Source organism: Mustela nigripes, chromosome 3 (genome assembly GCF_022355385.1).
Source record: "Mustela nigripes isolate SB6536 chromosome 3, MUSNIG.SB6536, whole genome shotgun sequence".
NCBI classification, from domain to species: Eukaryota; Metazoa; Chordata; class Mammalia; order Carnivora; family Mustelidae; genus Mustela; species Mustela nigripes.
The window spans coordinates 8839040-8864300 of NC_081559.1; the positions used below are offsets into that span (position 1 = coordinate 8839040).

At 38.4% G+C, this 25261-nt stretch overlaps 1 protein-coding gene across 1 annotated transcript in view; it reads right to left on the minus strand.

Annotated features, from left to right (window-relative positions):
* Nucleotides 1-23150, minus strand: part of PGAP1 (post-GPI attachment to proteins inositol deacylase 1) — a 79233-nt gene extending 56083 nt beyond the window's left edge. The window contains exons 1-5 of the mRNA XM_059393113.1: nucleotides 22231-23150; nucleotides 21677-22041; nucleotides 15363-15516; nucleotides 9882-10057; nucleotides 265-436 (exon numbers count right to left, since the gene is read on the minus strand). Coding sequence (XP_059249096.1) covers nucleotides 265-436; nucleotides 9882-10057; nucleotides 15363-15516; nucleotides 21677-22041; nucleotides 22231-22288 — 925 coding nt within the window. The 5' untranslated portion in view covers nucleotides 22289-23150. The remainder of the gene's footprint in view (nucleotides 1-264; nucleotides 437-9881; nucleotides 10058-15362; nucleotides 15517-21676; nucleotides 22042-22230) is intronic.
* Nucleotides 23151-25261: the final 2111 nt, after the last annotated feature.

The following is a 25261-nucleotide window of genomic DNA, read 5'->3' on the forward strand; positions in this document are numbered from 1 at the left end:
ACTGATTCCCAAATGTCTAGGGATTATGAGACACAGCTCTCCATGGTGGGACACTATGGACAGAGAAATTTAACAACAGTTTCAATTTTTAGCTTCAGTTGAAAGTCACAAAGAAAGATGCTAAGAAATGGAGGTGTTAATTTGAAACTGAGTTGCTTCACACATGGATAAATCTGCAGCACACTCTTAGAGGTAGATGTGAGGATCTGTTTAATCTTAAACAACAATGGAGAGGTCGGTTAGTGTTTATGTAATAGTACTTACCTGTTATGAAACGATCTAATGGCATCACAGGAGCAACATGAGGGGTGGCTTGTGTGATAAGAAGATTTATCAGATCTTGTTTAAAATTTTTCAGTGTAAGCAATGCTCTTGCAACAAGGCCACCCATAGAATGACCAATTATTGCCACACTTTTTGGAGCAAATTCTTGACCCTATTTAAAAAAAAAAAAAATCACCAAGGCGCAGTGAAGTCTTAGTATCGTAACAAAAATATTAAACATTTCCCTCTACTTATGAGCAATTTTATAAGAAAAAGAAAATTAAACTATTTATATAACTTTGTATAAGATACAGAAATACATTTATATTGACTTGTAATTAGTATGTACACACTATTTTGTATTCTGTCAAATATTTTTAATAGCTACACTTTGGTTTTCTGATCCCAAATCAGAACACCTGGCCTAGTATATCATGTCTTACAATTTGTTATATTGGATATAAGAGTTGTAATTATATTTGGCGTATATCAGAATATTAGATTTTATAGGATATAAGAAGTAATATCATTTATTTAAAATTGAAATCACCACAAAAATTCAGAATTATAGTTACCGTGGCAATATAGTATCTAATCATATTGATATATCTTACCAAGTTACTTCTCTATGGTGCACATGGGTTTAAAGAGACCAGCATTCCATAACATTTATTCACTGACAATCACCTATTTTTAAAATAAGCACTGCTTTTTAAAAGTCTTTTGTCTCTATATAGTATCCTCAGTTTCACTACCAAACTTTTGCGTATTGCCCTCCACACTGATCCTTCACCTATGACTTCTCTCCCGTCACTATGAATAAATTGGACCTTATGCAGAATAACATAGTAAACCTGACACTGCTATCCTTATAATGGACTGAATATAAGTTGGCTCTGGGCTGTAGTCTGGGACCTTAGATTCTCAGATATTCCCATCATTTCCTAAATAGTAAAATTAAAGCTCACTATGCTAAATCTGTTTTTGCAAAAAATACGGTTTATGGTGAATACCTACTGTCCTTCTGGTTGGGTTTTTGGTACATGTTAGGCACAGGGTATCTATGTGGCCAGGCCCCAATGAAAAATTAGGGGCACTGAATTTCTCATGAGCATCTCTCATAGACAACACTTCACCCATTACAACTCATTGCTATCCAAATTAAATGCATCTGGTGTGACTCCCCTGCAAGAACGTTTAGAAGCTTACACCTGGTTTCCTCTAGATTTCACCCATCTACCTTTTCCTCTTTTTTAAAAAAAATATTTTATTTTTGAGTAATCTTTATATTCAATATGGGGCTCGAACTCACAACCTGAGGTCAAGAGTCACATCTTCTACCAACTGAGTTGGTTGGGCACCCCACCCCAAGCACCTTTTCTTTGCTGATGTTGCTTTATATCCTTTCACTGTAATAAATCATAACCATGAGTACAACTATATGCTGAGTCCTATGAGTCTTTCTGGACAATCATCTGGGAATAGTCTTGGTGATCCCCAACATAGACCTGATCTTAGAAAAAGTCAAACTCTCCATATGTGCTCTGAAACCCTCCCCCTTGGCCTTCTTAAGTACATTACTCCAGCAATTCTTCTCACTTTTTTCTTGCATTGTTATTTCTCCCTCACTACCAAATCATTCTTGCCAGTACATAAATACAATACTATTTCCCTTAAAAAAGAAACTACTCCCACTTTGCCCTTGGTGACCACATCTTGCTCTACGTATCTACAGCATAACTCATCAGAAAAGCTGCCTCTATTACTTGCTGTCCCCAGCTTCTCAACCTCCATACTTGTAAACTCATCAGTTTAATCCAATCAGGCTTTCACCTCAACACTCCTCCAAAAGCATTATCAAGTCACCAAGGAATCGAACTGCCAATTCTCAATCCTCATTTTATTTGAATTATCAGCAGGATTTGACATAGATTACTTCTTCTTTAAAATGATTTATTTTGTTTCCTTGTCCATATGATTCTCCTTTTACCTCACTGGTTGCTTCTTTTTAGTTTCCTGCCATTTCCTTCTCATTTCTCCTCATTTCTTGATATGGGAGTGAATTCAGGCCTCAGTCTTTCAGTTTCTTCTTCCACAGTTTGACTCCATTATGATCACATCCAATCTCATGGCTTTAACTATATCCATATCCTGTCAACCCTCAAATTATCATCTCCAGACTGGACCTCTACTCTTAAGCTCTTACCTTAAACTCAACTGCATACCAACTAAAACAAAACCATTTTTTTTTTTTTTTTTTTTTAAGTAGGCTCTACACCCAATGTGGGGCTTGAATTCATAACCCTTAGATCAAGAATGGCATGCTCTACCTACTGAGCCAGGCAGGCACCCCTAAAACAAAACTCTTAATCTCCTACTAATCTGTTCCTCTTATATTCTCCCCCAACTGAGTTAAAGGCATTTCAATCCTTCTAGCTGTTCACCCAAAAATTCTGGGTCATCCTCAACTTTTTGTTTCACGTTATCCCTCCACATCTGATCTGCCAGCAAATCAGATTTATAAGATTATATTAATCTTAGGGGCACCTGGGTGGCTCAGTGGGTTGGGCCTCTGCCTTTGGCTCAGGTCATGATCTCAGGGTCCTGGGATCGAGCCCGGCATCGGGCTCTCTGCTCAATGGGGAGCCTGCATCCCCCCCACCCCCGCCTGCCTCTCTGCCTACTTGTGATCTCTCTGTCAAATAAATAAATAAAATCTTAAAAAAAAAAACAACAAAAAACTTGTAATGGCCTTTGTAAGATTTATACCAATCATACCATTTCTTAACACCTCTAACACTACCAACTTGATCTAAACCAATATCTCTTGCCTGAATTACTGCAATAGCTTAACTGGTCTCTTTAATTCCACTTTCATGTTCCTTCAGCTTACTCTGGAAACCACCCAAGGAATAGTATCTTTAAGACCTAAATCAGAACATGTCACTCATTTGCTCAAAAATCTCAGCAGTGGCTTTCCATATCATTTCAAATAAAAGGAAAAATTTTTAGATTTGCTTACAATGCCCTATAATTTGTCCTCCCCACCAACTTTTCCTTTACTAACTTATTGTATCTGCTTCAGCCATATTAGTCTCCTTGGTTTTTTTCCCAAAATAGCACACGTGTGCTTGCTTCATATATTTGTTTCCTCTTTTCGGAGTACTCTTTTCCTAGATACTTTCAGGTCCTTTAATTTATATTAAACTGTCTCCTTCTCAACAGTCTTTGCTGGGTATCCTTATTTATAATTGTAGTCCTCTACCCTTTGCTCCTTATGCCCCTTCCCTGTTTTATTTTTTTTCCTACTATTTATCAATATATAAGATATATATTATCTTAGATAAGATAGTATATATTTTAGATATTAGATAAGATATAAGATAAGATAGTATATATTTTTCTTATTATGCTGTTCACTCTTTGCCTCTCCCCACTAGAACATGAGGTCCATGAGGGCTTGGATTTCTGTTTTATTCACTTCTATAGCTGCATGCAGATTCATGTGATGAATAAATGAGGTTTTCTCCATCTATGTCCTCTCACTTTCCCACACTCAAATCCTGTCCATTCAACAAGATTCAGTTGTCTTGAACTCCTATTGTACCTGGTTGTGATTGTAAAGGAACCTTACTTTCTAAAAGTCTCAACTTAAAATAAAGTTTACTAGTTTTATTATAAATTGAATATGCAGTCACTAGGGGAAAAAAATACAGAAGGGAATGACATTTATGGAGATATATCTCACTTTGTAATGACATCATATTTATCTTATCTAATAAATATCAGATACATAAAAGGTCCTGTACCTAATTGGGCTTGTCTCCTCCTACAGTATTTAGTACAGACTTAAGCTCAAAAATTACTTGCTATTGAAGTAACTTTTAAATTCTGGCTAATGCAAAGAATCATGCCTAAAGTTCGTTTTCAAGATGCATGGGAATATCACACTGCCTGGATTACTACAGCTACACAGTTCTGCTCTCTGCTCAGCAGGAAGCCTGCTTCCCCCTCTCTCTCTGCCTGCCTCTCTGCCTACTTGTGATCTCTGTCTGTCAAAAAAATAAATAAAATCTTAAAAAAAAAATCTCACTTTCCATTTGTTCACTGGTTTTTGAATATTGACCATTTTCCCTGTGATCTGGCTAAATTCAGTCATGAATTCTAATAATTTTCTGTAAATTCCTTTAAATATTTCTGTATATTTATGTCATTTGTTAATACAGACAACTTTCAATCCTTTTTTATCTTTATTAATTTTATTTCTTTTCCTGCCCTTACTGTACCAACTAGGACCCTCTGTCCGAAGGGATGATAGAAATAGAAAGAAGCTGAAAAATGAAGGAAAAAAAACTACCTGGTATGAAGCATTAAAGGCATTTATTGCGAATAACATGGAAATTTCACTTTGTGATCACATCTTATCTTAATCAATAAGTATCTTATCTGATACAGAAACAATTCTTAACCTTTGTATCTATTCCGAATGAGCTGAGTTTTTGCTGTTTTTATCTTAAATCATGAACGGATGCTGTATGTAGCTGAACGAGCTTCCTTCATCTACTGAGACAAGATCCTATGATGGATTACAGTGATTGATATTTGAATATTAAACCAAATTTCCATTCCTGGGATAAATCCTATCAAGTCATATTATACTTTAAAATATTACTGGATATTGGGGCACCTGGGTGGCTCAGTCAGTTAAGCGGCTACCTTTGGCTCAGGTCATAATTCCATGATCCTGGGATCAAGGCCCACATCGGGCTCCCTGCTTGACAGAGAGCCTGCTTCTCCCTCTCTCTCTGCCTGCTGCTCTGCCTACTTCTGCTTTCTCTCTCTCTCTCTGTCAAACAAAGAAATAAAATCTTTTTAAAAATTAAATAAATAAATACTACTGGATTTATAGCCTAATTTTTTGTTGAGGATCTTACATCTATGTTCATGATGAATACTAGGTCTATTTTCTTTTTAAACAATGTCAATGTCTGACTTTGATAATCTGGGTTTGCAGATTTCTTAAAATGAACTTATACATACTGTCTTTTCCTCTATTTTCTGAGTTTGTATAAGATGGGTATTATTTCTTCCTTAAATGTGTCACAGAACTCACCACTTAAGTCATTTAGCTCTAGAGTTTTCTTGGCAGTAAGATTTTTAGTTACATACTCAAAAAATTTTGAACAGATATAGGCTAGACAGACATTCTGTTCCTTCTTATGCCTGTTTTATAATTTATGTTTCAAGGGATTTGAGAATACCATTTGAGTTGTCAAATACATTGGCATAATGTTGTTCACAACAATCCTTTAATAGCTTCTTAGTATCTGTAGGCTCTGTAGAGGCTTAGTATCTGTAGGCTCTTGTAAATTTGTACTTCCCCTTTTTTCTTAATCAACCTAGATATGGGTTTACCAATTTTTAGATCTCTTAGAGAAATCAGCCATTGGTATCACTTTTTTCCCCCTCTACTTTTCTGTTTCCTTGATCTCTATTCTCATGTTTGTTTCCTTATATCTACTCTGAGTTTATTTTGTTCTCCTTTCTCTAAGATTCTTATTTTTTTTAAAGATTGATTTTATTTATTTGACAGACAGAGATCACAAGTAGGCAGAGAGGCAGGCAGAGAAAGAGAGAGGAGGAAGCAAGCTCTCTGCGGAGCAGACAGCCCGCTAGGCTCGATCCCAGGACACTGGGATCATGATAAGATTCTTATTTTGTAAGATTGGATTAGGGGCACTTGGGTGGCTCAGTCGGTTAAGCATCTGCCTTTGGCTCAGGTCATGATCCCAGAGTCCTGGGATCAAGCCCAGGGGATCAAGCCCAGAGTCCTGGGATCAAGCCCTGATCAGTGGGGGGGCCTCTCCCTCTTCCTCTGCCCCTCTTCCTCTGCCCCTCCCCTTGCTTGTGCTCTCTCTCAAATAAATCTTAAATTAAAAAAAATAAAAAAATAGGAGCGCCTGGGTGGCTCAGTAGGTTAAGTGTCTGTGCCTTTGGCTCAGGTCATTATCCTAGGGTACTGGGATAGAGTCCCATGTCAGGCTCTCTGCTCAGCGGAGAGCCTGCTTCTCCCTATCCCTCTGCCTGCTTCTCCCCCTGCTTGTGCTCTCTGTCAAATAAATAAATAAAATCTTAAAAATAATAATAATAATTTAAAAAAGGAAAGGTTAGATCATTGTTTTTAAACCTTGTTCTTCTCTAATGTAAACATTTTGGACTACAGTATTTCTTCTAACCACTACTTTTATTTTAGAAATTCTGATGATGTGTTTTTGTTTTCGTTTTATTTTTGTTTCAAGTTTTTATTTAAATTCTAGTTAACATATAGAATGATACTGATTTCAGGAGTAGAAACTAGTGATTCATCACTTAAATATCACACTTAGTGCTCTTTTATTTCCTCTATCTATTAATGACAAGAATGAACTACTGAGACATCAAGATAAAAAGCTTCTGCACAGCAAAGGAAGCAACAAAACAAAAAGCCAATCTATAGAATGGGAGAAGATATTTGCAAATGACATGTCTGATAAAGCATTAGGATCCAAAACCTATAAAGAACTCACTAAACTCAATATCCAAAAAAATAAACAGTTAAGAATGGGTGATAAGAAAACATGAACAGACATTTTTCCAAAGAAGACATACAGATGGCTGACAGACACATAAAAAGATGGTCTACATCACTTATCATCAGGGAAATACAAATCAAAACCATGATGAGCTACTTCCTCACACCTGTGCGAATGGCTAAAATTAACAACACAGGAAACAACAAATGTTGGCAAGGATAACAGAGAAAGGGGAAACCTCTTACACTGTTGGTAGGAATGGAAACTGGTGCAGCAACTGTGGAAAACAGTATGGAAGTTCCTGAAAAGGTTTAAAATAGAACTATCCTATGACCCAGCAATTGCACTATTAGGTATTTACTCAAAGGATACAAAAATATTGATCTGAAGGGGCACACATACCCCAATGCTTATAGCAGCACTATCAACAATAGCCTAACTATGAAAACAGCCCAAATGTCCATGTCCATCGAATGAATAAACGGATAAAGAAGATGTGGTGTGTGTGTGTGTAGTGCCACAATAATGCCACAGAAATTATGCTGCATCCTTCTCAATGCATCATGTCAATATGTCTTATAACTGGTGATGTTAATCTTCTTTAAGATGATGTCTGCCAGGGGTGCCTGGGTGGTTCAGTGAGTTAAAACCTCTGCCTTTGGCTCAGGTCATGATCCCAGGGTGCTGGGATCAAGCTGCACATCAGGCTCTCTGCTCAGCAGGGAGCCTGCTTCCTCCTCTCTCTCTGCCTACTTGTGATCTTTGTCTGTCAAATAAATAAATGTAATCTTTAAAAAGAAAACTAATAAAAAAAAAAGATGATGTCTGCCAAGTTTCTCCACCATAAAGTTATTCTTTCCCTTTGTAGTTAATAAGTAGTTCAGAAAAGATACTTTGAGATCATGTGAATATCTCTGTCCTCCTCAAACTTACACCCACAGATCAATCTTGCCTATAGCAATTATTACTGTGCTGTTCACCGAATGGTATTCTTTTATTTCCTTCTGTCTACTAATGACAAACTGCCAGTTTTTCTAATTCTATAGTATCTTTATTTTGCCCTCACTTTGGAAGGATATTTTTGCTGGGTATGCAATTTTACCTTGAGAGTACCCTTACTAACCCCAACCCCAAGACCTTTAAGATGTTCTCTTGTTGTTTTTGGCTTTCACTATTTCTGATGTAAAAGCCATGGTATTTTTTATTGTTTATCCTGTTATGTAGGTAAAGGATCTTTTTCCTTTGGATGCTTTTAAGACTTTTCTCTTTACTTTGGTTTTCAACAACTTGACTATCATATACTTAAGTGTGATTTTGTGTTTATCCTGTTTGACATTCATTGGGCTTCTTGGATCTGTGGGTTGAAAATCTGAATCAAAATTGGAAAATTGGAGGCCATTAGTTCTTTAAATATTCTTTCCTCTACAATTTCTTTCTCTTCTCGTAGAGTTGTTACAATTACATAAATGTTAGACTGCTTGGTTACTGAGGCTCTTTCCTTTTCATTCCCTTGTCCTATGTTTTATATCAGATAGTTTCTATTGTCCGATCTTCAAATTCACTGATCTCTTGTTCTGTCGTATTCAATCTGCTTGAAGCCTATCTACTGAATTTTTCATTTTTGAGGGAGAGAGGCAGTGAGAGAATCTTAAGCAGGTTCTACGCCCAGCACCAATCCCGACATGGGGCTCAATCTCACAACCCTGAGATCATGACCTTAGCAGAAATTAAGAGTTGGATGCTTAACTGAGCTACCCAGGCAACCCCTGAATCTTTCATCTCTGATATATATTGTTTCAGTTCAAGATTTTTCTTTTTGCTCTTTTACAGTTCCTAGGTCTCTGCCGAGATTCTCCTCCATCTGTTCTATTAAGCATATCATAAACATAACTTACGTTCAGTTATATTCAGATAAATCCATAACTTGAGGCTTATGGTTAAGGATTAGGTGGATCCCAGAAGAGCTCTTGAGAGCTAAAGCAGTCTTATATATCTAAATTGCATCCTTTCTGGGATCTCAAATGATGTCCAATGTGTTTTGATAAATCTTTCTATTCTAGCTGATCAGAACTGCTGTTTCCCAGCACATGTGACGTCTAGAATCTCAATTCAGGTCGTAATAACCCAATAGCTTTTTTTGCTAGGAGTTTCACTGCAGCATACCGTGGGAGGCAGTGGCTCACCTCAGTAGGTAGTATAGTAGTATTTTATCCCTGATACTGTTTCGAATGGTTGGCATAGAATGATTTTTGGACTGTTATGCCACTTTTTAAAAAAATTTCTCTAAACATATTGTCCTTTATTCCTTGCACCTCAGGTAGACACACCCCATCACCTCTTCCCTGGTACTATTGCCCTGTAGCTTCTTACCCTGTGTATATGCAGCACTTCATTCAAAGCTGAAAGATGCATATTTCTAGAGCTTCTATCTTGGTCTAGATTTCCTTTTTCTCATATCCTGCCCACAAATCTAACCACTCCAGTAGCCCCAAATGCTGATCTCTGTGTTCTTCAGTTCAGTTATATCAGTGTACTCCGCTTAACCTCCACCTACTTATCCCATGGTCTGGGAAAAGCTTTCAGGCAGAAAATCACAACAATCATGAAGCTCGTCTCACACGTTTTCCTTCTTTCAGGGATCATGGTCCTTTACTACTTGGTTGTCCAATACCTGAAAACATGTGCTTCAGATATTTTGATTAGTTTTATAATTGCTTACATATGGACACGGTCTACCCTAATACAAGTTATTCATAACTAGAGGCAGAAACCCACACTAATAGTCTTTAGGAAATTCAATGCGCTTCTAATTTGTAAGTTAAAAAAAATTCTTCCCCTAAATTCACAAGAAGTTTCTTGTAAATTCAATTTAAACTTCAAGAACCACAGAGTTCAAAACAACAGCCTCACACACACAAACAATAAAAAAACTCTGCTTTATCTGCACTTCAACTTCCATATAAACAAATAAATGATTTAAAATATGTTGAATCCCTTAAAAATGCTAATAGGTGATCACTATTGATATGCATGTCTATCTCTTACCTTATAGAGTTTGAGAATTGTTTTAATGCATTCATGTACAAACTTGGTCTGTCTCTGAAGACTTCCACCATACAGTGCCACCAGTTCTTCATTGAAATTCACACTAAAGAAGTCAAAGTGGTACTTGAAGTCAATATCTTCTGCTTTTCTAAGTGCAATAGAACCAATAGAACGAGCTGCAGAGGAAAAGTGCGAAGTGTACATTAAGCAAAATTTCTAAAAGTTGCAACCATTCTTGCTTCAAAGTCTCTTAACAAATAACTTTACCCCATACTCTGAATATAAATAAGCTACCTCAGGGTGACATCCTTCAATATCAATTTAGAAGAACAAACCGTTGTTTGTATTGTGTGTCTTGTGCCCTAAATGTTTTTTAAATTTAAATTAAATATAAAGTAAACAGGTCTTTCATTCTTTACCCACTTGCACTTGATTAGGGAAAATAACTAAAAGGGAGGAGAATACTTTGAAGAAAAGAAATGTTAGCCATCTGTATGAATAAGTCACACTTGAGGACTTTAAGAATGAGAAAATTCCTACAAGAAATGTATGCTTGGGGCACCTGGGTGGTTCAGTGGGTTAAAGCCTCTGCCTTTGGAGCCCCGCATCGGGCTCTCTGCTCAGCGGGGAGCCTGCTTGCCCCCTCTCTCTCTGCCTGCCTCTCTGCCTGCTTGTGATCTCTCTCTGTCAGATAAATAAGTAAAATCTTAAAAAAAATAAGTAAATAAAAATTAAAAAAAAAAAAGAAATGTATGCTCGTCACTTGGTTAAGATATTTATGCTTGATCTGTTTTTTTCTTTTTTACACATGACCTCCAATCCATCAGTAAATCCTATCATCCTCCACTTTTTAAATATAACCCCAATCAACATTTCTCACCACTTTCACCATCTTCTTAATCTAAGCACCATCATCTCTTGCCTTAACTACCCTAATAGTTTCTTCACTGGTCTACCTGCTTCCAGTCTTAGGTTTTGCTCTGTAAATCCTTCCACAGAATTTGTAAATTGACTGCATTAATTAGTATTAAGAGTTGCAGTGTATGGTTTAGCAAACAAAATACCTTTTTGCCATTCCATTTTTTTAACATATACAATTCACATACTATACAACTTATGTAAAAAGTACAATTCAATGATTTTAAGTATATTCACAAAATTCTACTACTTTATTTTTTAATTACCCCAAAAAGAAAACCCCATACTCATTAGCAGTCATTCCTCATTCCTCTTTCCCCCCCAATCCTGGAAAATATTAATTTACTTTCTGTTCCTATGGATTTGCCTATTCTGGACATTTCTTTTTCGTTTTCTTTTAAGATTTTATTTATTTGACAGAGAGAGACACACAGAGAGAGGGAACAGAAGCAGGGGGAGTGGGAGAAGTAGGCTTCCTGATAAGCAGGGAGCCAGATGTGGGGCTCGAGTCCAGGACCCTGGGATCATTACCTGAGCCAAAGGCAGATGCTTAACGACTGAGCCACACAGGCGTCCCTATTCTGGACATTTCTATAAATGGGATCATATATATGGGTTTTTAAGACGAGCTTCTTTCACTTATGTTTTCAAGGTTTATCCACATTGTCCCAGGTAACTCATGTTATCAGTTTATTAATTCCTTTTTATTATATAAGCTTCAGGTGTGCCGTTTTACAATTCAGCACCTGTATACACTACAAAGTCATCATCACCACAAATCTATTTACCATCCATCACATACAACTAGTTCCTTTCACTCATTTTGTTCTCTCCCAATCCCCTTACCCTTTGGTAACCGGCAGTTTGTTCTCTTTATCTCTGAGTTTATTTTTTATTTACTTTTGAAAATTCCAAATTTCAGTGAAATCATATGGTACTCTTCTTTTTTGGTCTGATTCATTTCACTTAGCATAATACCCTCAAGGTCCATCCATGTTATTGCAAATGGCAAGATTTCATTCCTGTTATTTGCCTGAGAGTACTAGATCCTTGTCGGTAGTAGTCTAACAAGTATAAGATGATATGTAGCTTTGATTTGCATTTCCCTGTTAGTGATATTGTCTTTTCATGTGCCTGTTAGCGACCTGTATATCTTCTTTACAACAATGTCTATTTATTTTTCAATCGGGCTGTTTTTTGTTGAGTTATGTAAGTTCTTAATATATTTTGGATATTAACCCCCTATTGTATATATGGTTTACAAATATCTTATCCCATTAAGTAAACTGCCTTTTCACTTTAATGGTTTCCTTTGCTGTGCAGAAGCTTTTTAGTTTGGTGTGGTACCATTTATTTTTACTTTTGTTTCCCGTGCTTCAGAGTGAGATACACGAAGATGTTGCTAAGACCCATGTCTAGGAGCTTACCATATATATATATGTACATATATATATATATATATATATAAAGATTTTATTTATTTATTTGACAGAGAGACAGCAAGAGAGGGAACACAAGCAGGGGAGGTGGGAGAGGGAGAAGCAGGCTACCCTCTGAGCAGAGAGCCCAATGTAGGGCTCAATCCCAGGATCCTGGGATCACTACCTGAGCCCAAGGCAGATGCTTAACGACTGAGCCACCCAAGCGCCCCACTGTCTATATTTTCTTCTAGCAGTTATAAGGACTCAGGTCTTATACACAAGCCTTTAATCCACTTTGTGTTAATTTTTGTGTATAGTGGAAGACAGTGGCCTAGTTTCATTCTTTTGCTTATGGCTATCCAGTTTTCCGAAAACTATTTATAGAAGAGACTGTCCTTTCTCCATTGTATGTTCTTCACTTTTTTATCAGAGATAAATTGACCATGTATGTGTGGGTTTACTTCTGGGCTCTCAATTCTCTTCCACTGACTTGTGTATGGTTTGTTGTTGTTGTTGTTTTTATCAATACTGCACTGTTTTGATTACTACAGTTCTGTAATACAGTTTGAAATCAGGAAGTGAGGTACTTCTAGCTTTGTTCTTTCTCAAGACTGCTCTGGCTATTTGGGATCTTCTGTGACTCCAGACAAATTTTAGAATTATTTGTTCTACTTCTATGAAGTATACCATCAGAATTTTGATAGGTGTTACACAGAATCTGTAGATTGCTTTTGGCAGTATGGACATTTTAACAGAATTAATGTTTCCAATCCATAAGCACAGAATAGATTTCCATTTATTTTTCTTTTCTTTCATCAGTGTCTTAAAGTTTTCAGTGTAGAGATCTTTCGCCTCCTTTGTTAAATTTATTCCTAGGTATTTACTCTTTTCAATGCAATTGTAAATGAGATTGTTTTCTTAATTTCTCATTATTAGAAACACCATAGATTTCTGTATATTGATTTTGTATCCTACCTTTCACTAAACTCACTTATTAATTCTAACAGCTTTTTTTTGGAGTCTTGAGGATTTTCAATATATGTCATCTGCAAATAGTGACTATTTTACTTCTTCCTTTCCAATTTGGATGGCTTTTTAAAACTTTTCTGGCCTTACTGATGTGGCTTGGACTTCCAATACGATGTTGAATAAAAGTGGTGAGAGTGGGCATCTTTGTCTTGTTCCTAGAATTAGAGGAAAAGCTTTCAGCTTCTCACCATTGAGCATAACATTAGCTGTAGGACTGTCATATATGGCCTTTATTATGTTGAGGTACAGTCCCTCTATACATACTATTTTGAATTTTTATCATAAATGAATACTGAATGTTGTCAAAGGCTATTGTTACATCTATTAAGATGATCATATGATTTTCATCTTTCCTTGTATTGATGTAATTATATCATATTGATTGATTTGTGGATACTGAACCTTCTTCCATCTCTGGAATAAATCCCACTTGATCATGTATGGTTGGATCTGGTTTGCTAATACTTTGCTAAGGATTTCTGCATCTAGGCTCATCCAGGATATTGGCTTGTAATTTTCTTCTTTCATCATTCATTCCTTTTTACTGCTGAATAATATTCCATTATATGTATGTATTTTATTTATCCATTCTTTAGTTGATGTTGGGTTGTTTCTCCATTTTAGTTATTTTGAATAGTGTTGCTGTGAACATTTGCAAACAAGTTTTCGTTTGAGAGTACATTTTCATTTTTCTCGGGTAAATACCTATAGCAGAATTGCTAAGCTTAAAACTCTATGTTTAACATTCTGAATAACTGCCAAACTGTTCTTCCAAAGTGGCTCTACCATTTTATATTCTCACCAACAATGGATAAGGGTTTCAATTTCTTCATATCCTCAATGACCCTTGATATTATCTTTTAGATTACAGATTTTAGATTTTAGCTACCCTAGTGGGTATGAAATTACATCTATCCTTATGGTTTTGATTTGCATTTCCCTGATGATTAATGATGTTATCTTTCCTTCTTTCACTCTTGCCCCTTTACAGCATATTCTCTACACAGCAAAGCCAGAGTAATAATTTTTTAAAAATAAATCACACCTACTATACTGTATAGAATTTAAAAATCTGACAATTCTAATGCTGTCAAGGATGTGAAGCAAAGGGAAGTATAATATAGTATTTCTGGGAGTATAAATTAGCACAGCCAGTAACAATAGAAGGATACATATAACCTGTGACATGAATTACATTATAGCATACATCTTACAGAAACATGGGCTTATGTGATCCAAAGTAAGAAAAATGTTCTTTACTTGAAATTACCAATAAATATAAATAACATTAGTATCCAAAGACAGAATATTTAAACTATGGTATAGCCATATAATGGGATAACATAGAGTGAAAACAATAAATAAATCACAGCTCATACAACAACCTGGATGAATTTTTTTTTTTGTTAAAGATTTTATTTATTAGAGAGTGAGAAAGAGAGAGAGAAAGAACGAGCAGGGGGAGAAGCAGACTCACTGCTCAGTAGGGAGCTGTATATGGGACTTGGTCCCAGGACCCTGGAATAATGACGAGCTTAACTAACTGAGCCACCCAGGCATCCCCGAAAGAATTATTATATAAAAGAATATGCCAGTTAATAGCCAAAAAGTATATTTGAAATGAAACTACTTCCAGATTACTTGACTGTGATGCCAGAAATAACTGCTATTATCTCGAGGCCAACATTCAACTTGGAATCTATCTACAAAGCTTCCCTATCTTCACCTTTCTGTGTTCCCATCAGTATTTCTAGATATGATTTAAATAGCTCCAAAAGAAAGAAACCAACCTTTTCTCTTGTTTAGCAAAACATAAACCAATTTACTTCTCTACTCAGTATTCTAGGTTGTTTTCTCTACCCTCCATTTTCAACATAAACCTTTCTTCTGCTGATTCCCGGATCCCTGTGTCACTTATCCTACCTACCCCATCCTGTTTTCTCTGTCTTACACTAAGTGGTCTTCAACTATTTTTTGCACTTATATTTTTTTTCTTCCAGACAATATGTCAAATATCTGTGTCTCCCGTATGCCTAGCATAGTACATAGAATATGTATCTGGTAAATCCTTTGATTAAATTTTATAGCTTTCAAAATTATTTCCAAGACTTACCTTGCTTATAACTTCCAGCATTACCAGGAAGAAAGAGAACTGGAATACCAGTCAAAGGGAGAATTTTGTGTTCTTCAGCATAGGATCCTTCTCCATAAAGATATAATTCATATGCAGGATAGCGTTTTGCCAGTTTCTTTGGAAGTTCTATTTTCTGCAGGGGGGAAGAAAAGGCAAGTCCACTTTAATCAGTTGGATTAATACAATTCAGTCTACTGTGCCCAATTTGGAATTATACACATTTGAAACAGTGTAAAAATATTACTGATAATAAAACTGTACTTTTACTTTTATTCATACGTAGAACACATCTTGAATTACATGAGTTTTGAACCATGCAGTCTTCAGGAATGCATAAAATGGAACTACCTAGGGGTGCCTAGGTGGCTCCAGTTGGTTAAGCCACTGCCTTCAGCTCAAGCCGTGATTCCAGAATCCCGGCATCGAGTCCTGCATCGGGCTCCCAGTTCCGCGGGGAGTCTGCTTCTCCCACTCACCTTCTCCCTCTCATGCTCTCTCTGTGTCTCTCTCTCTCAAATAAATAAATTTTTTTTAAAAAATTGAACTACTTGAAACTCTAATTAATATAAATTATTCAAAATAGTCACTGACAAAAGAAAGACACTGGGGTATGTCAGCAAATTATTTAATATAATTGGAAATGTACTTAATATAGTATCTGTATCAATTATCCTTAGAAATGATGAAGGCTTTCCATTATCAAATCAATTCTTTTTTTGCTATTTTATTTTATTTATTTATTTAATTTTAAAGATTTTTTATTTATTCCTTTGACAGAGACAGATCAGAAGTAGGCAGAGAGGAAGGCAGAGAGAGGAGGAAGCAGGCTCCCTGCCAAGCAGAGAGCCCAATGCGGGACTCGATCCCAGGCCCCTGAGATCATGACCTGAGCTGAAGGCAGAGGCTTTAACCCACTGAGCCACCCAGGCGCCCCTTTTTTTGCTATTTTAAACTGTTTTGTAATGCCTCTCCTTTTACATAGGCTCAACTACATCATCCAGTTGTTATATCATTCAAAGGAAAGTAATTTTGTTTTACAATGCAGCTTTCTGACCTCTCAACCTAATATGCTTTGACCTGCAATGTGCTTTACAAATTAATATGAACCTTACAGCCATGTCTTGGGTCAAGACATGCACACTCTCCTCACCGTAAACATTCCAATGAGTTAGCATCTATTTTGGGTTTTGTGGACCAGGTGTATGGTTTTGTCAGCAAGCCTTAAACTACTCTGCAATTTATATTATTTTATAACATTTATTTATATTATTTTATAACAAATAAGCCAGTAATTCATGTAACGTCATCCCCAAAAGGTAGGAATCTTTAAAAGTGGTGGTAAAGTACACTCCCTTCTTCTGCTCCTTTTTAAACTATAGAAACCATTAAAAATGAAGCCAGTTACATTGAGCAGTAGATTTATTTAAGCAGACATCAATAAATTTAATGATCTAACAGGGCTGTACATGTGGTTGATAAAAATTTTAAATACTAAATGAATTTTAAAGCCTGTAAATAGTAGTAACACTGAAAAACCTCACTGTTCTACAAAGCAGAATTCTGATCATTCATGCACATTCCTGAATATTCTTTTAAAAATATTAACATAAACAATCTGTGTTAATAACAACTGAAAATATCTTTAGAAATTGTGAGCTTACTGTTTAAGATATTAGCAATTTCATCTCTCCAAATACATATATATATATATGTATATATATACATGTCCCAATTTAGTACACCTTTGGATATGACAGTACATGAGTATTAGATCATTCTTTTTAGTACATTAGCTAAACAAAGTTTTGAACTAATTGAATATTAACTCAGAAAAAACAGGAAACTATTAGCATATGGCAAAATTGCATTCCAGAGTACAAGCTGGGAGTGGCAGGAAGAAACAAGAAGGGCTGTGACCAGATTGAAGACAGAAAAAGTACAGGCATATGGAAAGGATGCTGATTGAAGAAAAAGAGGGTCAAGGGATTTAAAAAGAAAACTTATAGCAAAAAGATCCCCATATATTTTATATTATTTTATATAGATTACTTTAAATGAGAACCCCTCCCCAAAACAGACTTTTAATCAAAATCAAATTACCTTTATACTTAAATATCTCCACAATCCTGCCTCTGCTGTTCATCCTCTCTTGACTCTGCCTTAGTACAGTTCCTTTTAATCTCTAACCCAGAGCCCTTTCAAAAGACAAAAATTCTAACGAGTTCCCAAGTGCTAGAAAAATACTGATTCAAGAAACTATTGTCTATTTTATGATATATATTTTTTACCTATAAATTAAAACTGGAAAATTAAAATTTGAGCCCCATAATAAAAAAGAAAAAAGATTTTGATTAAAATGAATACAGTTTAAAAGATCTTACAAAGAATTCTTCTCAGCCCTTTGCCCATTCCACCCCTAAGGACTCCAGCTTAATAAAAAGACCTAGGGAGAGGTGAATCTTTCAGAATGGTCAAAATCTCCCTACCCCAATCCATAGTCCATACTGCTTGTGGGGCACCTGCGTGGCTCAGTTAATTAAGCATCGGCTCTGATCAGGATCTCAAGGTCCTGAGAGAGAGCCATGAGTTGGCCTTCAGGCGGAGTATAAAGCCTGCTTAAGATTTTCTCTCTCCCCTTCCCTCTTGCCCTTCCACCCCACTCCACCCCTCAAATAACATAAAATAAAATATAATTAGAAATATCATGTTAAAACATACACCTTCTGTGTTTCCTGATTATATTAATAGATGATAAAGGCCTGAGAGACCCTCTAAAATCTGTCTTCAATTATTCTTACCATTCTTTTAACTTACACATGCTAGGTTTTAAAAATTTTAATATGCTTCAAAATTCAAGACTCAAAGGATGTATAATGAAAAGGCTTTCTCCTACCCCTAGTCCTTTAGCCATAATTCCCTACCCAGAAGGCAACCAATGTTAGCAGTTTATATACTATCCACACCACTTACACAATGTGTCTTGGTGACTTCCTACCTTCACAAATGCTATTCTTTATTCCTGCAGTTTTCTTGTTTCTGCACTTCATGAACTGTGTGTGTGTGTGTGTGTATCCTCTAATTTGCCACACCTTCTCTACAGCCTTTGACTATCAAAGATGAATGGATGCTTTGGATGCTTTCTTCTGTGAAGACCCTCATATGCACTTACTGTGAAATTATGATTTAGCACATTATATTTTAACTGTCCATTACATCCTGTCTCCCCCATTGTATTATAAAGACATAAAAATTATAAAGACATAAAGGCACAAGGTCTGATTCATCTCTAATTCCCTCACCCATACCCAGTATCTAGAATATACTTGAAAGAGTTATTCAATAAGCTATTTGCTAAGCAAACATCACACTTAATAACAAAAGTATGATTCGTGTTTTCCAATATCAACATTTTCTTTCAGACAAGAACAATTAGATCACATATCTGAGGACAGCCAAATAGATTGCTGTATAGGAGAAAACAACACAGATGTTTCTTTTCCAATTCTGCAATTTGCAAAACTGTTTGCTACCAAATAAAAGCTTTGCCTTGCATCATAATAAAGCAAGAAGCTTGAAAGGATAATGTGTATTTGCCTGGTAGGTTTGTGAGATGTTCAGTTAACTCTGAACAAGCAAATTTTGGAAATCCAAAGGTAGGAAATGAATACTCAAAACAACTTTTTAGTTTTTTTTTTAAGACTTTATTTCTTTAATTTTTTTTGAGAGAGAGAGAGAGCGAGAGAGAGAGGAGAGGGAGAGAACAAGCAGTGGGGAGGGGCAGAGAGGGAGAGAGAGAGAGAGAGAGTCAATCAGACTCTGCTGAGCAGGAATTCCAATGCTGGGGCCTGATCCCAGGAGCCCCCCATCACCACCTGAGGCAAAAGCAGACATTTAACAGACTGAGCCTCCCAGGCACCCCTACTCAAAAAAATTTTAAATTAACACTTCATTTTTACAAATAAGCTCAAATTTCTGTCTCACCTTTAATTTTTAAAATGGGGAATAAAGTTGAGTGTTTCAACTACCTTTCATTTCCTCTAACATTCGGCTAAAGAATAAGTAAATAAGAATTAAAAAAAGAAAAAGGCATCAAGGAGAAAACCCAACAACTATGTCATCTCAAATGCTGGAGTCACTCTGTGAACAATTAAAAAGCTTACTATAAAATGTAACTAAAAATAAGCAATACATATATATTTAGAATATATATTCATTAAAACCCACTGGTTCTTAATAGAATTACCTCAGTTATCCAGAAATCTCACTACATTTCAAAGTGACTCATTTCTATAGACAGGTTTTAACTGTATTTCTAAAATAACATGACCTGGTCTGCACAATAAAAGGTCTAAGAATCAAGTATAAATACTGTAATTAATTAACAGAGATCTTTACTTCATAAAAATAAAAATCTACTGAAAAATGCATATCAGAAACTCCAGCCACTGTAATTATTACTGTACTGACAAATTATTAACAGTAACTTCAAAAAGGGAGTCTAAATCAAAATAACTAAATACAGACTACTCAACAATTAAAACAAAAAAAAGCCAAATAGCTCTCTTGCACTAGCTAATTTTCTGTCTTTCCAGTTAACTTTGAGGCAAGAAATAGATCTATGAGTACATGTGCTTTGTTCTCAAAACACTAAGCGATTTCCACTACCGCAGATATTAAAATAGCTTCAATAATTGTGGACAATCTCAAAATAAATGGGCATTAGTTCTGTATTGTTCGAGATAATTTTGTTTTAATCAAACTCTTCAACACAATACAAAACTAAAGTGACCTACTTCAACCTGTTGAGAGTTTCCCAATTATTAAACCACAGAAAAATTAATATAAGGGCTCTATTTTCAGTTAAAAAAGAAAACTAAACTAAAAGCCCACGTACTTAACTATGCATAACCTCTGAGAAACATTAACCAGCATATGTGCTTAGAAACCGAGACAACAGTAACACGTTAAAATCTCCTTCAACAGCATTTGGTATCAAGTTCTTCCACTCTCTTATAAGCATTGATGCAAAACCACGATAAAGAGCTCGAAACAGATGAAATCTAAACTAGAATTTTGCCCACGAGGAAAAGATGTTCTTCAGCAATCTAAACCTTAGGTAGTTTTAGGATCTAAATAATAGCATTAATCAAGTAATCTCCTCCATAATGACCTTTACACAGAGGCAATCACGATCTGCATGCTTCCCCTTAAATAATATTATTTTTAAAGTATATTTAAAATGCGTTTTATCAGTAACATATTCCAGCACATGTACTTTTTATGGCAGGGAGTTACCATGTGACACGTATTCAGTAACTGGGGGATGCGTTTACAAGCAGGACAATCATTCAGGAGAAATGTCTTTGGGCACTTGTGTAACTTATCACTACAGGGGGTCATGAGTGAAATTCTAGACTCCACTGTGCCGACCTGACGAACGAAGCAACTGCGATTGAAAATAGTCAAAACAGAACTGAAGAGGCGGGGGGCGGCGCGCAAGTGCGCGCTCCGGGCAGGCCGGGTCTCCCCCAAATTGCAAACCCGGTGAGAAAACAAAAACACTCCGAGACGGATTCTGGATGAACTGCTCAGAGACGACGTGCAGAAACACGGGCGTGTGCGCACACGCACGGACCCACAACCTACCGAACCGGAGGCTCCGCGAACTTGACCGGAGGGAGACTCAGTAGGTCTCCACTGAATTCCTTATCAGGTGAGCCTCTCCCGCCGGAGTCAAACCCCGGAGTGGCAAAGGCAGTCTTGGGATCCAGCCACGGCACACTCCGCAGCAGCTCAGCCCCTTTCCAGAAAGGCGAAAGCTGACGTGCAAATCACGGCGCGGGATGGTGAGAATTTAGGCGCGTGGAAAGCAAAGGAGGGTCTGGGGCACCTGTTAAGGCAGGAACCCGGGGAAATGGGGGTCTGGGTTTAGGGAAAGGGGCTGAGGTTGCGTCTCTAGGAATGGGGGGGTGGGGTGGGCCCGGGGAGTCGGAAGAATCTGTACCTGGGGTTTGGGTCCGGGAAGGGAGCGGAGGGACAGCGGAGAACTACGAGGGGGGCCGGGAGGATGCTTCAGGGAACCATCTACCTGACACCCCACTGTTGAGAGGACACAAAGGGTGGGTGAGGGTAGCGGGTGGGGTGGGGGCGGTCTGCAGAGTCTTCAGGAGCGAAAGAAAACCAGAGACGAGGTTGGCATAAGGGAGCCGGAGAGGCGCGGGAGCCCAAGTGGGGAGAAACCCGCAGGAGGGGCCCGAGTCTCAGAGCGCCCAGGTGAGACAGCCGAACCTCACCTGATACTCCGGGTACTCAAACATATAGCTCATACTGCACTTGTTCTCCTCGAAGCCGAAGAAGACGTCCCACAGCCCCAGGGTTGCCATGAAAACCATAAGGGCATAAAACGCCAGATTCCAGAAACTGACTGACTGAAGAAACATGGTGCCGCCGCCGGCGCGCGGCCCCAAGTCCGACTGAACCAGCCGAAGAACGCCTAGCGGCCGGCGCGGGAGCGAAGCCGGAGCAGCGCGCGCCTGCGCAGACGCCCCGCCTGCCCAGGCGCCCGCCGCGCAGTGCGCGTGCGCGCAGTCGGCCTGCTGCGCCTCCCGTCTGGCATCTGGTTGAGAGAGGAGGTGGCGCTTGCGGCGGGAGCGCGAGTCTAGGGGGGAACAGAGAAGGGGGGCGAAGCGGGTTAGGTTGGACAGACCCAGGGGGAAGAAGGTGGGTGGGTGAGGAGAAGGGAAAGGAGGAAGGGGGAGGGAAAGAAGAGGCGGGCGCAGGAGCCTCGGAGGCTGGAGAGGGAAGGGCTGGGGGCAGGGAGGGTGGGCATGGAGGGGGGGGGGTTAACCTGGAGAGGGGGAGGCGGTTCCCGGTGCGGAGCCGACCCGGCGCGGGCAGGAGGCCATTAGCCCTGGGAGCCTTCGGCTGTCGCGTCGGAGACCTCTCCCTGCGCAGTTTAAAAACCCTTCCCGCTCAGTTCTGAAACGCCTCAGGCCTCTGCCATTTCGGTTCTCCCAGCGGCCACCGAGCGCGCCCACAGCCCCCTGGACCAGTTGGCGTGAGGAGGGACAAGCGTGTTTCCCTCCTCTTGGACCGCAGACGTTACCCCGTAGGCGACCGCGCTTCAGAGCCGCGGCACACAAAAAATCACCAGCAGGTCGGCAACGTTCCGTACTCGGTGTAACATGGAAGAAGCGTGAGTCACAGAAAGCCTCGCTGGTCTCGAAAACACTACATCAAAGTTTCCGTGACCCCTGACGCTTCCAGCAGATGCCGGGACCGGGGAGGGCGGGGACCGGTTCGGGGCTGTCCTGTCTTGCTCCCTGGAACCCCTCTTCGGAAGCCGGTTCCGCGTCAGGGCGAGGAGGCGGTGTCGCTCGAGCTTCCACTCGGACTCTCAAGTGACTTAATTCGTTTAGAAGAATTAAGTTTGGTTTTGCACAAAGAAGAGGAGAAAAAGCAGTTCAAAAACCATAATCACGAATAGCGACTTCAAAACACTCAAATGTTATGAGAAGCAAGACGGTGGACCATTCTTTAAATCTGACCCAAGAGCAGATGGGGTGGGGAGGTGGCTAATTGCAAAATTTTCCTTAGAATTACTTTTCACACTGACTAGATTTCATTTCAGTTCAGTTTTACTGGTTCTCATGTATTTTTTTTTTTTTTTTTTCTGTGTGGAGGAGGTCTGGCTGGTAAAATCAAAATTTTAAAACTTTAAGGAAGCGTATGGTTTCTTCTGCAATCCTGTAACATTCAGATATAAGAGCACCTGGGGTGTGGGGCGGGGGGATTAGGGACGAGTTAGTGTACAAGATAACAAATCATTTGGAAAAGGATTGAAGTCGTCCATAAAAGAGGTAATAAATTCTTTGAGTCTGGGAGCTCAGAATGCCTCTTTGCTTCCAGCATGTCACAACCAGCACTAAACCAAGGGTGAATCTACACTCTTTCTATCCCAGTCCTTCTTAAATTTAATGGGACAAGAATCACTTGGAGATTTTTTTTTTTTTAACTTAACATACAATGTATTATTTGTTACAGGGGTACAGGTCTGTGATTCACCAGTCTTACACAATTCAGAGCACTCACCCCTGTCACATACCCTCTCACCATAGCCACATACCCTCTCCAATGTCCATCACCCAGCCACCCCATCCATCAGATCCCCCTCCCCTTCAGCAACCCTCAGTTTGTTTCCTGAGAGTAAGAGTCTCTTATGGTTTGTCTCCCTCCCTGGTTCCATCTTGTTTCAGTTTTCCCTCTCTTCCTTTATGATCCTGTCTTGTTTCTCAGATTCCTCATATCAGAGAGATCATATGGTAGTTCTTTCCCTGATTGACTTATTTCTCTTAGCATAGTACCCTCTAGTTCCATCCATGTCATTTCAAATGGCAAGATTTCATTTTTGATGGCTACATAGGATATATATATATATATATCACATCTTCTTCATCCTTTCATCTATCGGTAGACATCTAGGCCCTTTCCATAGTTTGGCTATTGTGGACATTGCTGCTATAAACATTAGGGTGTTCCTGCCTCCTTTGGATCACTACATTTGTATCTTTGGGGTAAATACCCAGGAGTGCTATTGCTGAGTCCTAGGATAGCTCTTCTCAACCTTTTGAGGAACCTCTGTACTGTTTTCCAGAGTGGCTGCACCAGCTTGCATTCCCACCAACAGTGTGGGAAGGTTCCCCTTTCTCTGCATCTTCACCAACATCTATCATTTCCTGATTGTTAATTTTACACATTCTGACTGGTGTGGTGTGAGGTGGTATCTCACTGAGGTTTTGATTTGTAATTCCCAGATGCCCAGTGATGTTGAGCACTTTTTCACCTGTGTCTATTAGACATTTGGATGTCTTCTTTGCAGAAATGTCTATTCATGTCTTCTGCCTTTTTTTTTTTTTTTTGACAGATCACAAGTAGGCAGAGAGGCAAGCCGAGAGAGAGAAGGGGAAGGAGGCTCCCTGCTGAGCAGACAGCCCGATGTGGGGCTTGATCCCAGGACCCTGAGATATGACCTGAGCTGAAGGCAGAGGCTTATCCCACTGAGCCACCCAGGCACCCCATCTTCTGCCCATTTCTTAATTGGATTATTTGTTCTTTGGATGTTAAGTTTGATAAGTTCTTTATAGATTTTAGATACCAGCCCTTTATCTGATAAGTCATTTATAAATATCTTCTTCCATTCTGTCAGTTGCCCCTTGGTTTTGTTGACTGTTTCCTTTGCTGTGCAAAAGCTTTTAATCTTGAAGTCCCAATAGTTCATTCTTGCCCTTGATTTTCTTGCCTTTGATGATTTTCTAGGAAGAGGTTGCTGTGGTTGAGGTCAAAGAGGTCGCTGCCTGTGTTCTCCTCAAGAATTTTGATGGATTCCTGTCTCATATTTAGATCTTTCATCCATTTTGAGTCTATTTTTGTGTGTGATGTAAGGAAATGGTCCAGTTTCATTCTTCTGCATGTGGCTGTCCAATTTTCCCAACAACATCTGTTGAAGGGACTGTCTTTTTTCCACTGGACATTCTTTCTTGCTTTGTCAAAGATTAGTTGACCACAGATTTGAGGCTCCATTTCTGGGCTCTCTGTTCTGTTCCATTGATCTGTGTATCTGTGTTTGTGACAGAACCATACTGTCTTGGTAATTACTGCTTTGTAATAGAGCTTGAAGTCCAGAATTGTGATGCTACCAATTTTGCTTTTCTTTTTCAACATTCTGCTGGCTATTTGGGATCTTTTTTGATTCTGTACAAATTTTAGGAAAGATCCTATCAAAAAGAATTACAGACCAATATCCCTGATGAGCACAGACACAAAAATTCTCACCAAAATACTAGCTGGCGGAATCCAAGAGTACATTAAAAGGATTATTC